This window comes from Drosophila gunungcola, unplaced genomic scaffold, assembly GCF_025200985.1.
Source record: "Drosophila gunungcola strain Sukarami unplaced genomic scaffold, Dgunungcola_SK_2 000001F, whole genome shotgun sequence".
NCBI lineage: Eukaryota > Metazoa > Arthropoda > Insecta > Diptera > Drosophilidae > Drosophila > Drosophila gunungcola.
The window spans coordinates 3,872,408-3,888,001 of record NW_026453197.1 but is presented as its reverse complement, the minus strand read 5'-3'; the positions used below and the strand labels follow the sequence as shown (position 1 = coordinate 3,888,001).

General features: G+C 41.2%; 4 protein-coding genes across 4 annotated transcripts; 2 read left to right on the top strand and 2 right to left on the bottom strand.

Annotated features, from left to right (window-relative positions):
* Positions 1-1,198: 1,198 nt before the first annotated feature.
* Positions 1,199-1,837, bottom strand: LOC128263357 (uncharacterized). The gene is made up of 2 exons (XM_052998383.1): positions 1,697-1,837; positions 1,199-1,617 (listed from the first exon to the last, which is right to left on the bottom strand). The coding sequence occupies exon 2, from the start codon at positions 1,582-1,584 to the stop codon at positions 1,285-1,287; it is 300 nt and encodes a 99-aa protein (XP_052854343.1). The 5' UTR covers positions 1,585-1,617; positions 1,697-1,837; the 3' UTR covers positions 1,199-1,284.
* A 1,023-nt stretch (positions 1,838-2,860) lies between these two features.
* On the top strand, positions 2,861-4,596 carry LOC128263355 (ribosome biogenesis protein WDR12 homolog). Its single transcript, XM_052998381.1, has 4 exons — positions 2,861-3,151; positions 3,213-3,885; positions 3,945-4,191; positions 4,259-4,596. Exons 1-4 carry the CDS (start codon positions 3,093-3,095, stop codon positions 4,546-4,548), a joined length of 1,269 nt encoding a protein of 422 aa, XP_052854341.1. The 5' UTR covers positions 2,861-3,092; the 3' UTR covers positions 4,549-4,596.
* Positions 4,597-4,879: 283 nt separating this feature from the next.
* LOC128263356 (ubiquitin-conjugating enzyme E2-24 kDa) lies at positions 4,880-8,235 on the top strand. Its single transcript, XM_052998382.1, has 4 exons — positions 4,880-5,194; positions 6,190-6,811; positions 7,446-7,530; positions 7,594-8,235. Exons 2-4 carry the CDS (start codon positions 6,211-6,213, stop codon positions 7,604-7,606), a joined length of 699 nt encoding a protein of 232 aa, XP_052854342.1. The 5' UTR covers positions 4,880-5,194; positions 6,190-6,210; the 3' UTR covers positions 7,607-8,235.
* Positions 8,236-8,910: 675 nt separating this feature from the next.
* On the bottom strand, positions 8,911-14,567 carry LOC128263353 (uncharacterized). Its single transcript, XM_052998380.1, has 6 exons — positions 14,034-14,567; positions 12,935-13,426; positions 12,092-12,210; positions 11,649-12,027; positions 10,025-10,536; positions 8,911-9,276 (listed from the first exon to the last, which is right to left on the bottom strand). Exons 1-6 carry the CDS (start codon positions 14,176-14,178, stop codon positions 8,911-8,913), a joined length of 2,013 nt encoding a protein of 670 aa, XP_052854340.1. The 5' UTR covers positions 14,179-14,567.
* Positions 14,568-15,594: the final 1,027 nt, after the last annotated feature.

The following is a 15,594-nucleotide window of genomic DNA, read 5'->3' as shown; positions in this document are numbered from 1 at the left end:
ATTCGTTAAAAAAAAGTAAAAAAAAGCATTTCTAAAAATTTTCTTTTTGAAACTTAAGAAAAACGAAAAATTCCTTTGTCTCTGCATTAAAACTTTGTTTCCAAAATGAAAATTTTTTTCATTTAGAAAAAGACTAACAAAAAATAATAATGGTGTTGTCCTATCTTTGTTTAACCAACACACCTCTCAGTTCTAAATTTTACTGAAAGTAAAATAGACCAAGTCTTTTCTATGGTTGTGATATGTACATTTGAAATGCAATATACAATTTATTAAGTTATAATTGTTTATTATGATTGAGACATGAGTTGGTTTTTATTTATTTATTTTATTTTTTTGTTGTTTTAAATTAATTACATCCAAGAATGGTAAATCTAAATGTGTCGAAAGTAGCAAAATGTATACCTTCGAAATAACTGCACCGATTGTATTGAGATTTAGCAACCCTTTTTTCCCAATTAACATTTAAGAGTATATTATTTAAACATCATACCTATGTGACATTGTATAAAAAATAAATAAATAGGTTTTAGTCAAAGAAAAAATCTTAAATTTGCCAAAAAAAAAAAAAAAAACCAACTAACCCTACTTCCCCCTTAAGGTGGGTAGATCGCAAAGCCCTTCGATCATCCGGCCTACCCAGATGTTACGCAATCAACGGCTCCCTGCGGGCATGCCACGCCCCTTTTCGGACACCAATACCTCATTACACATGCAAGTGCATGTGGCGGCAATTACCAGAAATTAAATAAACAAACCGAAGCCCAGCCAAGCAACGGCTGAGGAAAACAATCACGATGACGACAACTGTTGCATCACGACGGCAACACAAAAACACAAAAGTTGCCGGCGGGGCAACCTCTCGGTCTCGGGTTACCATCCACTCGACTTGGTCGTATTGAACCGTAATGCACAATCCCCATCCCCCGACTTATATAACAAGGTTGAGGTGGTATCCTACCACACCATACCATACCAATACCATCGGTATCTTTTATTGTTAATTCGTATGCGCAGCGGGATCAGCGAGGAGAAAGTGTCCGAAGAGCATTAGGAAAAAGCCACAAAAAGTCCAATAAATCACTCGTTTCGATCGAGAGTTTGCCGTGGAGGAACCATCCAACTGGTTTTCGGGGAGGATCACTTTCGCTTATATATATATATATTTTTTTTTTGGCAAGAGACAGAAACGCTTCGATTAAATACGGGTAATGTTTTCATTTATTACTGAGAAACTTAACAATGAGGGCGAAATGCAATGACGAGGGGCAGTAATCCAACGGATTAGTTGCGACCGATCTGGTCGACCTGGGACTGCAGGTTGTTTATCACCTCGGAGGGCACCTGGTCGCCCAGGATCTCGAAGAGATTGATGCGCTGGTTGCCGGGTATCTGCTCGTAGGCGCCCAGCTCAATGCCCTCCTGGACGTTCTGGATCTGGGCATCCTTGGGGATGAGCAGCGTCTGCTGGGCCTGTCGGATGGCCTCGTTCGTGTAGGCGGCTCCCTCGCGGCTCTGGGGCAGGGATTGGGCCGAACCGGCCAGGAGGAGGGCGAGCATGGAGCACAGCGCGAACACTTTCATTTTGTGAGTATGTAGTTTGTTTGGTTTTTTAAGCTGCAAAAGATTCCCGGATTGAGTACGCTCCCGTGACAGGCAAACAAACAAATCGAATCGAATTCGGATAGTGTCTTACCTGGCGCGCGTCGTTTGTTGTAATAACTCGGCTTGGCAAACGTGAAGCCCGTTTTATAAGCTGAGCTCTGAGCCGCTGGAAGCCCCGAAAATCTGGAAAGCTTCAGCTCTTTCATTTCGCTTCGTTTCTGGTTTTCGTGAAGCCCCCCAGTAGCAGCAGCAAGAGTTTTGCACAAAAAAATAGTACAACAAAAGTGTTATTACTTCCAGCTTAATATCCCATCGACCCATTAAGGTAAATACGTTTTTTATTGGAAATATTTTCTTGGGGATTTGTCCAATTTTAATGCGAAGGTTAAGCGCCATCTCAGAAATGTCAAGTGGCATTTAACCTTCCAGTGCACGCTCCACCGCGAAGTGGTCTTTCAGGTGCTATCTGGTTCATATTAATAGCCAGCATGAAAACATTAACAATTACCAGTCTTTGAGAAGTGAAGAGTCATTTACAAATTGCAGCCACGGCGGCTCGTTTTTTATTTTTCCGTTTTGCGTAAGACGGCCCGAAACTGAAGAGAGAGCGAGAATTACAGCAAATCATCAGCGCCTGATTTGCTTGCAAAAAATATTTAATTATCAATATTGCGAATTTGGCTCGTATCTTTTTAAATGATTATTTTTGCTGTAATTAAAAAGTCTGTGGCGTCGTGCTGAGGGGATTTTATAGAGAATAGAATACGAGTCTTTCTTTGAAAAAAAAGATATTAAGCATACTCATAGTAATATTATAAAACATTGAATATATAAATGTGTATTGGTTAATATAATCAACCTTTTCATAAATTGGTAAAATAATTTTTGGAATATAATCTATTTAATTTAATTTTGTTTCTCTATTAAATTAATTAATTAATTTCCTTTTTTAATCAACAAAAACCTGATACTTTAATTAAAAGCAGATTGATAATTATCATATAATTTAACAGTTCTTTTGAGGGTAATATAATAATAACAATATAAAATAATCGTCAGATTTTTATAAAATTTTAAAACGTATTTTTAAAATAAATAACAAATTCCTCATCTTATACTAAATTACTGTGAGTACTTAACATTTAAAATTCAAATAACCGTTTTGCGATAGTGAATCGATAGCACACTCGATTAACATGCACACTCGATTAACACAAAGTCGGCGATAACACTTTCGACGGCATGCGCTTTGCCCATTTTTAGTGATTTTTGTTGTATTTGTTGCTTCTACCATCGTTTCGTTTGAAAACACGCTTTTTCTTAATTTACCTGAATTCAACAGACTGCCGTAGAAAGAACCACCACTTGAGTGGCCAATTGCTCCTCCAACCAACAGGAATTCAGTCACAAAAAGCTGCATACCTGCGGAACAACGGCAACCCACAGTCCAATCAAGTGCCGCAAGGAAAACGCACGTGGGCCAGGAGATGGATGCGGAAAACGGCGAGGGGCAGGTGCAGGTGCATCTGAAGACCAAGCAGGAGCAGTGGGTGTCCATCATGAAACGGCCCCGAATGGAATCGATTAATTCAAGATCCCACTTTCAGCTATGCCGTGCCGGATGTGCCGTATGCCATCGATGGAACCGTCACCACCGCGGAGCTGAACACATTCGTGAACGCCTTGCTGAAACAGAAGGATGGCTCCTCCTCCACCGATACCGACTTTGATTTCCTGGTGTTCGACGAGTATCTGCGCGGCCGCCTGTGCGATCACCTGCGCGAGAAGGCCATCAGCTTCGAGGACGCCATCGAGATCGAGTATGTGGAGCGGTTCCCGGCGCCAGAGCCCCAGGATTGCCTGCTCCACGACGACTGGGTGTCGGCGGTGAAGGCCAGCGGCAAGTGGATTCTCAGCGGCTGCTATGACAACACCCTGAACCTGTGGACCAACAAGGGCAAGCACATCCTCACCATTCCCGGCCACACGGCGCCCATCAAGGCGGTGGACTGGATTTCGCTGGACGAGGAGACCGTTCGCTTTGTGTCCACCTCGCAGGATCAGACTGCCATGCTGTGGCAGTGGAGCGTGGCCTCCAACTCGGTGGAGTGCGTCTCCGTGTGCAAGGGCCACGAGCGAGGCGTCGATAGCGTCAGCGTGAGTCCGGATGGCCAGCGATTCGCCACAGGCTCATGGGACACTATGCTGAAGGTGTGGTCAGCGGAGGTGGACGATGCGCCCGAGGGCACCTCCAAGCGGATGAAGGAGAGCGGCGTGAGGGTGGGTAACCATTCTCATCTGTGAAAATAATATGTACTCACTTCTATTCTACCTTACAGACGCCCAAAATGACGCTGCAGGGACATCGGGAGAGTATCTCCGCTGTGCAATGGATGGATGCCACCACTCTGCTCACTGGCAGCTGGGATCACACGCTGAAGGTGTGGGATCTGAGCCTCGAGGGCATCAAGACCGAAATATCCACCAACAAGTCCATCTTCGATGCCAGCTACTCAAGGCTCAACCGCCTGATACTGACAGCCTCGGCGGACAAAAATCTGAGGCTCTACGATGCCAGGACAAACCGTAAGATCACATCTCCCCAAAATTGGCATTTGACATAGTCTTAACCGATTTAAATCTGCCCTTTCAGAGGGATCTGTGGTGCGAAACACCTACCTGGGACACAATGCCTGGGTGCAAAGCGTCATGTGGTCCAACACTGAGGAGTTCCTCTTCGTCTCCGGCGCTTATGACAACCAGAACAAGTTGTGGGATTGCAGAAGTCCCAAGGCCCCACTGTACGACCTCCTGGGTCACGGCGATAAGGTCCTGGACATCGATTGGTCGAATCCCAAGTACATCGTCTCCGGCGGCGCCGACAACACGGTGCGCGTATTCAAATCCCGTAAAGCGTTAACAGAAGATATGGAGACGAAGTAATCCTACATTTTGTAAACTTTAATAAATACAAGATAGGTTTAAAGTAAACATTCAATGAAACTTTTTATGTGTTCAGATCTAGAAACAAATGGTAAGTAAACTTTGGTCAGCGCCTGTTAACTTAGCAGTTGAGCCGAAAAAAAGTATGTTTATGCCTACCTCGTTTCTGTAGCAGTTTTACGATACAAACGTCCGATTTTAAAAACATTAGTTTTATAATTTTTAAAACCACAGAGCTGCCAGACCGCAGCAAAGGGAGCGCAGAGCTGCCAGAGCCTAGCTTATCGATATTTTTCTAGGGATTAGTTGGTTCGCCAGCAGCTAGAGACGGACCCGGAGCGATAGCTGCCTACAAAAGTACAAATTATCGAGTTTCTAACAAAGATAAAGACGGCTCTGCGTCTCCTCATCTTTGCCAACCGTAATTTTAGCCAAATAATAAAGCCCAGAAAGGTGAAAAGTGCAGGATCTGATCCGCCCATACTGCCACCCACCGAGGACGCCAGCAGAACAGCCTTGCACCCACAGCGGAGGCCGTGTGCGCACGAGTGCGAGCGAGAGGGCAGCAGGCGACGGCTACAGAGGCGAGCGGATCATTTTCGCAAGTGTTGTGATAGAAAAAAGTGAAAGAAACTGCGATAGTGAGGTGTGTATTGTGTGTTTTGAGGGGACCTCCGCTTTATCGGCATTCAAGTTCCGCGAAATTGTGCAACCTAAGTGCAGGCGCCGGAAGCAGCGGCATCATTACCACCATCATCATCCTCAGTCGGCGGCGGCATTTTGCAAATGTCTGCTGATTGATTTTTTGCCGCATGCAGCACATGCGGTTCCGAGTTGTTTGGCCAACTGATGAGGAACTATCATAGGATCTTGTTCTGATATAGTGTCCGGTACTGGGTGGCCTTGAACCCCTCGAAAATGCCCCTTTCCCTTTTTGCCAAAATGGCCGCTGCCGCTGCTCAATAGAAATGTGTGCGTTTGTGCGAAATTGCAAACCCCTGCCCTCGAAAACAGGCAAAAACTGGGTGGAAAACCAGGTCAAGGACCCGGGCGAAAACCTGGCCCAGACCCGCTTCTAATGGCGGAATTCCATTGGCACCTATTTTCAAATTCTGCCAATTGAGCAAGGCAAGGCTTTTCGTAATGGACGAATGTACATTCAAAACAAACGGGGGTGTTCCAGGAATCAATTTAAAGTATGTTTTAAAATAATTATTCGTGAATTATTCCAAGTATCCTACGAATATTAAAACATTTTTTCTGACATCCCTGATTGCTATAAAATGTAGTATGATATATTAATATTGTTATTCACAATAAACGTATAAAACGTATAAATTATATACTTTTACTTAAAAACACCTTAATCTTCAAATTCTGGGACACCTACATATTTGAATTGTTGGATGTCACAACAATTACATATTTAATCCAACAGACAGTACAAAATGTAATTGTTGTGACTTCCTCCATTGTTATTGCAAGTAGTGATAGGATGGTATTATATTCATATTACGATTACCTTTGGTTCTGCCTTTCAGGGACGTATAAAAAATTCGAATGAATTTTTGTCCATTTTGCCATTTAGAGTCGGTAGAAAATGTTAAGTTGCAATTAATGACCTACTTCTGCTACTTACAGCTCAAACCACCTCGGCCAGACATGTCATCAACCCCAGCAGCGGGCAGTGCCGCCGAGGTGGCCACATCCAGTGCCACCTCGAATGTCCCCAGCGCGCCCAGCACGACGGCCACCAATGTGAGCAATCCCAGCCAGACCGCGTCCGCCGGAACGCCGCAGGCACGTGGCGGCAGGGGCAGCAACGCCAACGGTGGAGCCTCCGGTAGCAATGCCGCCGGCGGCGATGAGCCGCGCAAGGACACCAAGCCCACGCCCAGGATATCCAAGGCCCTGGGCACCTCGGCCAAGCGCATCCAGAAGGAGCTGGCGGAGATCACACTGGACCCCCCGCCCAACTGCAGTGCCGGGCCCAAGGGCGACAACCTGTACGAGTGGGTATCCACCATCCTGGGACCACCCGGGTCCGTCTACGAGGGCGGCGTCTTCTTCCTCGACATACACTTCTCGCCGGAGTACCCCTTCAAGCCGCCCAAAGTCACGTTCCGCACGCGCATCTATCACTGCAACATCAACAGCCAGGGCGTCATCTGCCTGGACATACTCAAGGACAACTGGTCGCCGGCGCTGACCATATCAAAGGTCTTGCTGTCAATTTGCTCCCTGCTCACAGACTGTAATCCAGGTGAGGACTGCCAAGCAGAGGCCTGCTGAAGTAGAATTAAGATTGGTTACTTGTTGGCCGGCTTAAGCCTGAGCTTTGCTTACTTAGAATTCATCTAAACAACTAGACTCTTAAATGATAGAAAAGACCCTAGATACTGAGATCAGGGTTTTGTTATATGATTTGTTTTATGTTCCAGGTTTAAGCAGGTTTTTTTTTTAAATCTTAAATGAAAACAAGGCCTTGAGATTTGGGTTGGGATTTGTTTCGTATAAATTTTTGAAGCACTCTATTTGGTTTTTTAGAGATTGATTATTAATTTTTGTGTGACTTTTATTTCTGTGTTTTAATATTATTCGAGTTCTTTGAGAGGCGTTAGAAAGGCTTGATTATCTCCATACTTTTCGTGTGCACACTAAATGCTAGTCCGCAAAATACATATTAAGTTTCATTTTTAAATATGAAATTAATAAATCGTAAGCGTAAATCTAAAACTTAAATAAATACAGTAAGCTAAGTTTTTGAATAGAACTTCTCTAGATACCAAGATCAGTTCGATTTCACTTCTGAGGTTTATAAAAAATAGCAGCACATAAAAATACATTACAAAATTGAAGTCAGTTTAATAATTTGTTTAACTTTAAACTCTTTTTAGCCGATCCGCTGGTGGGAAGCATTGCCACGCAATATTTGCAGAATCGCGAGGAACATGATCGAATTGCGCGTCTTTGGACAAAACGGTAGGACCCTCTGAATTATGTGCTGCGATCTTTACTAATCCTTATCCTTTATTTTACGTTCAGGTACGCAACATGATGCGTAAATTCTGGCATCGTACATGTACCACAAACCGAAAACTGCAGCAACAGAAACGAAAATTCGCATCTTGCAAAGGAGAAAGTCTATTTTATAAATATATATTAAAATACGATAACTAATAAATTAACAGTAATACCTACCATAACATGTACACGTAGCATGAACAGCAACCGCCAACAGCCAGTCGATCCAATTCAGCCTATATTTATGTCGAGTTAATACAACAGTTGTAAAAAATTTGAAGATTTCTTGAGTTGTATTTTTCTGAAACGAGTTTTGTTTTTAGATCGCTTAGCAACCGAAAACATTGGAACGAGTCAAACGGGAGAAACACATTCGATTTAAAATTGCATCATAAATTGCACATTGACATATTGAACTATGAACTATTCAACTGCATAAATAAATATAAATACAATTAGTTTACATTATATGTGTACAGTGTTAAGTGAAAATGGAGCTAAACGAGTAAAAAGAGAAGCCTATTTTAATGCGTAATATATACATAAATGCAACCAATGTCAGGGCAGTAAACTTCGTAAACGATGATTTTCATTTAAAAACTGGCCACAGCAGGAAAAATTCTCATCAACAAAAGACTTAATGTGCAGTGGTAAACGAAAAACTCTATGTACACAAAACTTAAGACAACCTATTCCAAATTCCAAATCGAAATTAAAGAAATTTGTGTTATATATATATAAAATCGGACTCGGTTTAAATTTTTAATGTGATATTTTTAAGCGTTTTAAATTTGTTTTTTGGCCAAATACTTTCAGTAGCAATTGATTTATATTGATTTTAGACTTGAAAATGGAAAATTGAAAAGCACCATTACAGCGAAATTTGTTATTTTAAACAAAGGCAATGAAGAGAATAAAGCTGATATATAAAGGAAAAACAAAGCAAAAATATAAAGAAAAACCAACTTCCTACTATTTTGTAGTTTTAATGACTAAACAGTCAGTGTCACATCAATGAAAAAACTGAGGAAAACAAGATTTCATAGAAGATAATTGTAAGTTTTTTTCGTAACCAAAACAAAAACTGAAATCGAGGATGGAAACGAACTTAAATAAAAAATATTGCAAAATTATCTGTGCAGCTCTTTAATTAGCTCACCGATTCGGGTTCCTCAGGATCCTTGCCAAAAATGAATGTCAAGTAGTTACTTTAAGTTTTAATTTTATTTGATACATCTTTGTTTATATAAAATATGTTTCTCATTACACTATAATCATAAATATATGGAACAACTCCAAGAACCTTGGCAAGTCCCCACCAACCCGCAGGCATTTGCCTTAAAGATACATTCCGTTGACCAGGAAGTCGGCCTCCTGGGAGTAGGGCGTCTTGCCGCCCAGGCGTCGTGCCCTCCGGCTCACCGTCCGCATCCTGCACCCGATGAGGATGGCCAGGGCGGCGGTCACCAGCAGGCCCAGGGTCAGCGAGAGGACTGCTCCGCCCGGACGCTCCGAGTGACCGTCGTGGTCACGGAACTCCATCGCCAGGTTCTCGTGGATCATCTTGTATTGCTCGTGCACTGGGGAAACGGGCACGGGCAGAACTGGCCGCGTTGCATCCTGCTGCTGCTTATTCTGCTCCAGGGCCAGTTCAATGGGGTCCTTGGCCGTCTTCGCCTTGACCTTCTTGTGCTTGTGTTGCTTCTGTGGATTTATAAACTATTATTGGTAAGATGTTATCAGGAAAGTCACTTCCAAGAAGGAAGTTATTATTTTAATAGGAAATATTAATATATCTTTTTTTCATACAAAATCGGAATACGCGATAAATTTTGTTCTTCCAATTTTTATTATAAGAACGGATTTTGATTGATTTTCAATAAAAAAAATTAATTTCAAATATAAAATAAATTAAAAGCTGAAATAAAAGTTTTTTTTTTTAATTTGTGTTATACAACATTGCAAAAAAAATCATTCTTCATTTCTTATAAAAGTTTAAAACAAAAATGGAGTATAAATATTTTTTAAACTGATTTCGGTGTTACAAAAATCAAAACTAAAAATATGCAATGCCTTCGTATGAGACATACAATCGAAAATGTTATAATAACTGAAAATACAACTTATTTTTAAATTTAAAAATTTAACTTTTGTTTAATTTTAATTAAATTATTACTATGCACATAGTTTTTGAACTAAAAAAAAGTGTTGCCAAAATCTTAACATTTAAAAAAATTATTGCTCTGTGGTGCAATGGCTTTTATATGAAAAAGTCCCTAAAAGTCAAACGATGGTGAATTTTTAATATTCGTCATTTTTGATTATTTTTGATTTTTATTATAAAAATAAAACTTCTTTGTCAATTTTAATTTTACAAATTTATACCAAATATGGGGAACTTTTTTAATTTTGTTTAAAAAGGTTTTCTAAAGAGTAACTTATTTTATCCCACCTTCTTTGGCGCCTCTGTGTAGGTTTCCTCGTCGTAATCCTCATAGTCACCGTCCACCGATGGGCCCTGATTTTTTCCCATTGCGGGTGCGGCATTCAGGACAGGCAGCATGGATTGCTGCTGGGCTGGCGGCGATTGGATGGCCGAAGCAGGGGCATAGACATGACCAGGTTGCTGCGGTGCCAGCGATGGCTGCTGCTGCTGCTGCACCGGCGACTGTTGCTGCGGGGCCAAAGGCGTCTGTGGTGGCCACACCGCATTGGAGGGCACCTGCTGCTGCTGCTGCTGGCCAGCGGATGCCGGGAGTTGCTGCTGTGACAAATAAATTCCGGAGCGTGGCAGCGACATGCCGTACACAGCTTGGTTGCCGTCGTAGCCGGGCAACTGGAGCGGTGCTGATTGCCCCTGAACCTGAACCGCCGACGCCGGTCCCTGCTGGATCTGCCCCTGGCCGTTCGAAGGCTGCTGCAATTGGAGGCCGCCTTTGTGGCTGAAGATGTGGCTCTGCTCATCTGCAAGAGAGTGGAAGCGTGGAAGATTGTAAGCGTCACAGGGAAGTAGCCGAGTGGAGTGTGTCTCGCAGTTAACGCACAGCTAATTGAATTAATTGCGAGTAGACAGAGACACAGCACGCACACAGTATACAAAACATCCGTAAATCAATTTCGAGCGACGGCAGCTCCCATTTCACACAATGAAAACCGATGGGCAATTTGCGATTTTCCCAGAAGAAAAGCTGTGGGTTGAGGCGAAAAGGGAGATGGCCCTGGCTGTGGGATCATTGCGTGCGCTCTGCCGGCAATTTGTGTGCTAATGTCGCACTGGGCGCCAGAGCCTCCGGGGACCACTCTTTTCCCTTATAAATATTTACTCAATTTTTAGTTTTGTCAGTCTGCCCTTGTCTCTCTCACAACACCTAATTGCTGCTGGACATTCAATCGACTTTAATTAAACATTAAAAACAACAAGGGGAGTGCTAAAGCGGAAGTCAGTCACACAAGATTATTTTCGGAGAGAAGGGAGGTAGTGGAGGACAATAATTTTAAATGTTTTAAATTATACCGCCTTTCATTAAAATATAAAATGAAGGTGCATTGCTTTAAAGACAGTTTTGTTACACTAGTTACACAAATGATATAACTCCATTAAATAATTTAAAAGAATATATCTGTGTAAAATGCAGGTATCTAAAAGAAGTTTTTCCTTGGTAATTTATGAATTATAATTATAATTAGTTCAAGACAAGGTCAAATTTAAAATAAGATTTCTGTAAGAACGGCTTTGAAGGAAAGACATAAGCTTTTTTAGAAATGTACTAAAATATATGTTTCAGTTTTGTTTTTTTTGTTTGTTTTTGTTTTTGGTACAATGAATTTTTGTTAGTGTTTGAAAATAATATAATTTATTAGTTTAGTCTTGGTAAATAACTTGCTAAGCTGTTAGTGAAGAGATCAGTTTTCGATTTTGTTTGTTCTTCTATTGAAAATGCATAGCTCCGTACAAAGAGAGTTCTCAAAGGTGACAGCTTCAGACAACATTTTATTTATTTTCTTATGCTTAATTGGAAAAGTTTTACCCTGCTTCTTTGTTTTTATATTTTCCTAAGCCTATTAACTATATTTACCGGTATTTATGATCGCTGCCTTCTGCTGAGTTGCCTGCTGCTGCTGTTGCAATTGCTGCTGTTGCTGCTGCTGCGGCAATGGCTCTTGCTGCTGCTGCTGCCCTTCGGCAATCATCTTGCGGTTTGCCCAGGCGGCGGCATCTTCGCGATTGTTCACCATGGGCGGCGGTGGCGGCGGTGGTGGTGGTGGACCCAAAACAATGACATGTTGTGGTTGCTGCTGCTGCTGCTGTTGTTGTTGCTGTTGCTGCTGGGCCACGACCTGCAACTGTTGCTGCACATTCTGCACAGGCATATACTGCTGAACCAAGGGCTTCACGGGCTCCAGGTTGCTGCCGCTACTGCCCGACTTTGTGGCCGTCGACGATACCGTGATGCACTGAAAAGTAGGTTGGCAATTAACGGCTGCAAAGGGGCGAAATGGTGGTGAAAGGGCAACTCACTTCCGGTCCCTCGTCGCTCCCATCCTCGCACTGGGGAATTCCATCACAGGCATTGTAAACCGCGATACACTCGCCGGAATGGCAGGTAAACTGGAAGCGACCACAATGCGCAGCGGGAGCTGGAATTGGAGCGTTAGTTTCTCATTTGAATAAAATAAATAGATGTCGGAAATTTCGAGCACACCGATATTAAGGTATTTCTTAAAATACTTTACATCACAGTTACATCGATTATAATAAAAAATTCCTGTTAGTTAGTTTATTAATTATATGATTTTTAAATTTCTTGGGGTTTAAGTCAGAATAAGACCAAATAGACAGGGATAAATTAATTTAACTATCGATTCTGAAAATTAATTCGCTTAATTTCAAATCCAGAACAAAAAAAATCAGTTTAACCATTATGAAATAATTATGATGCTAAATCGATATATTTATGTACTAGTAACTGCCTTAATAACAAAAGCCCAGTTTTAATTTTAATTAATTTTGAAACTATTATTTTTATGTATATCATGTCTTAAAAAATGATTGCCCTGACTTGTATAAATTAATTTAAAAAGGAACCAAATAGTAGTAGATAATACCCAAATATGTTGCTTTTAATGGTATATACCCAGAGAAATATCATGGTAAATGAAAATATTTTCACTTTTAAATAAATCTACAATTTGTCCTATTGGATAAACCAATTAAATATGTTAATCATGACATTATCATGCTTTTAGTTTACTTTAAGTAAGCCTGATACTGGTATAAAACTTATTTTCCGTTATAAATCAAATACACCTTCGAATTCTAGGAATACTGGGTACTGGCATTCAAAAGCTAGCCACAACTCACCACTTTGAGCTTGGTAAACTGCCGACTGGCCCAAACCCACACCCACACCCGAACCCGCACCCGTTCCGGATGTGGGAACCACCACCGCGGCGGTGGAAAGTGTGGGCTTGTCCCTCGCTTCCGGTTTCAGCTTCAAGTTGCTCAGCTCCCATTCCTGCTGCGACACATTGTTGCTGGGGATGTGGGGCAACTGCGGACGCGGAGTGCTGACCATTTCGTTGGCCTGCCTGGGCTGCGGGTTCAGAACGGCACTCGTGTAGTTGGCGTGGCGCGTGAACTTGCAGCGGAAATCCTCCGGGGGCCCGCACTCAAAGAGGTAGCAATAGCCCCCGGCCTTCCGCTCGAAGATGTACACGTCGCAGGCGTCCGTTTCGCAGCAGAGCCTTTCGCACTCCTCAATGGTGTCCAGCTCGAGACCCTGGAGGTACTTGCCTCCAATCGCCTGGGATTCCCCGGTGCGGATTATGGTGTTTTTATGAACGTCGAAGTGACCTTTGGATAGGAATTGTGCATTTACATAAGGTGTTTTGTATCATATGTGTAAAAACAGTTTTAGGATAAACTATTTATTTGTAAACTGATAAAATCGGAATAGTAGAAATAAATAAGTGACTATTTAATTTAAAATTGTATATTAAATATTAAAATTAAATATGATATACAAATATTAAAAATAATACATATTGAATTACATGATTTAATTGATTTACAATTGTAATTTAATGTGGAAAATATTAGAAAGAAAAATAGTTCCTATTTTATTTAAATGGGATTTTTTTGAGTTAAATATGGTTTAAATTAAAATTATAATTTTCAGGTACCAAATCCGAAAAAAGTCAGATATCAAATCCGAAAATAGTCTATTAAAATTATAAAAAATAAATGTAATATAACAAATATATATAAATATATTTTTTTTTTTTTTTCGAGACATTTTTTTAGCTTCGATTCAAAAATATACCTTTTAAAATAAATTTACAAAACAGGGAATATATTTACTAAATTAACTGAAACTACAAAAAAAAAAGTTGTTTTCATTATACATAGTAATCAGTATTACCATAGATGGTGGTTGAGTGTATATTCAAGTAAGCCTCACCTATGCACACCTCCAGATCCATGCGTTTGCTGAGTCGGTGATCCGCTGGCGAAGATTGCTGTGCATCCAGGTACTCCACCTGCTCCACGGTGGCTGCTGCTCCCGCAATCATCAGCAGCAAAGACAGCGCTAAGTTGGAAACCATTTCGGCTAATGGTTATTTCTGCGGTTTCACGGACTTTTTTTCTGGGCAGCAGCTGGCGGTCACAGTTCACTGGGGGCGTGGAAGTGGGAGTGGCAGGGTATGTTCCGCAGGGAAAAATCAAGAGGGCTTGTCGTGTTTACAAATCTTACACGCTTATTGATTTTTGGCCTTTACTTCGGGGCTGCGTAAACTTCCCACCGCACACGTTTCTTTGGTTTTCACTTGAGCGCGCGAAAATTATCACTTTATGACCTTTCTCCGGATTACCATTGTTTTACTAATTATTTTAAAGTTTTGCCAATTTATGTTTTTCGTTTTGGTTTAAAAACAGGAGAGCAAGCGAAATGTAAACCAATGGAAGGTGTTCAGTAAATTGGAAATCTTTCTTCTCGAAGCTTTTTCACCCTTAGCAACTCGGAGCTTTCCTTATCAGCTGATTGGGTGGATGTGGGTGTTATCGATAACTGCAGATTCCATTCCAGTAGAATTTGTACACCCCATATGGTTTTCCAGGAACTTGAAAGCTTTTTTTCTCTCCCACGGCCAACATATGTTAAAGCTTTCAACCCCAACCTTGCAGACCTTGTAATGTGTATATTGTCAATTTGAAACAAAAATAACATCCGGGGATGTCGACCCGCCTTTCGCAGCATTCTCTTTAGAAGTGTCTGTGTTTTCAAACCGCAAACATAGGCCACACAGAGAGAAAAATATTAGATTTCATTACTTATAGATTTATAATATTTTCTAGGATTTCAATGGTTTAGAAATAATAACATTTCGCATTAACATAGAACACTTAAATAGTAAATGTTGATGCACATGGGTGTTGGTATGCAATTCGCATTGATATTTTCGATTAAAAATATAGTTTTTATGGTATTTTTAAATTACAGTTTTTGTGGTACTTTTTAAAAAAAAGGCCACAAAAGTCGAAGGAACTTATATTATAAAAAATCACAAATTTTTGTAATTTATGTGAAACAAATATTTTTTCTCTGCAACAATAAAAATCGATAAAAAGCTTTTACCTTTCCTTTTTTGTCTATAGATGCTTTAATAATTTAAGAGCGGCTGTGGAAGTGGCAAAAGGTAGTGGTGGTGCACATTTGCCATGCTACAATGGTAGATCGAACCCAATTCGAGGAGACCTTAACCCTGCTGTCACTCAGAGAACCAGTTTATTTAACTGACAGGCATATGGCATATAGATATTATTATCATTGCGAACCCTTCTTCCTTTCTTCCCTTCTTTCCACCTTCATATGGTTACATCTTCGAATAAGGAGTTGCTAATTGCAGGTCCTGTGGCAGGACTCTGTTCTGTAACAGCACCCCCAGCGCATGCGCCGCTCATGCGAGCAGCTTCAAGCCGTTGAAGAGGCAACTTAGGAATGTTAATGAAAATAAAGCGTT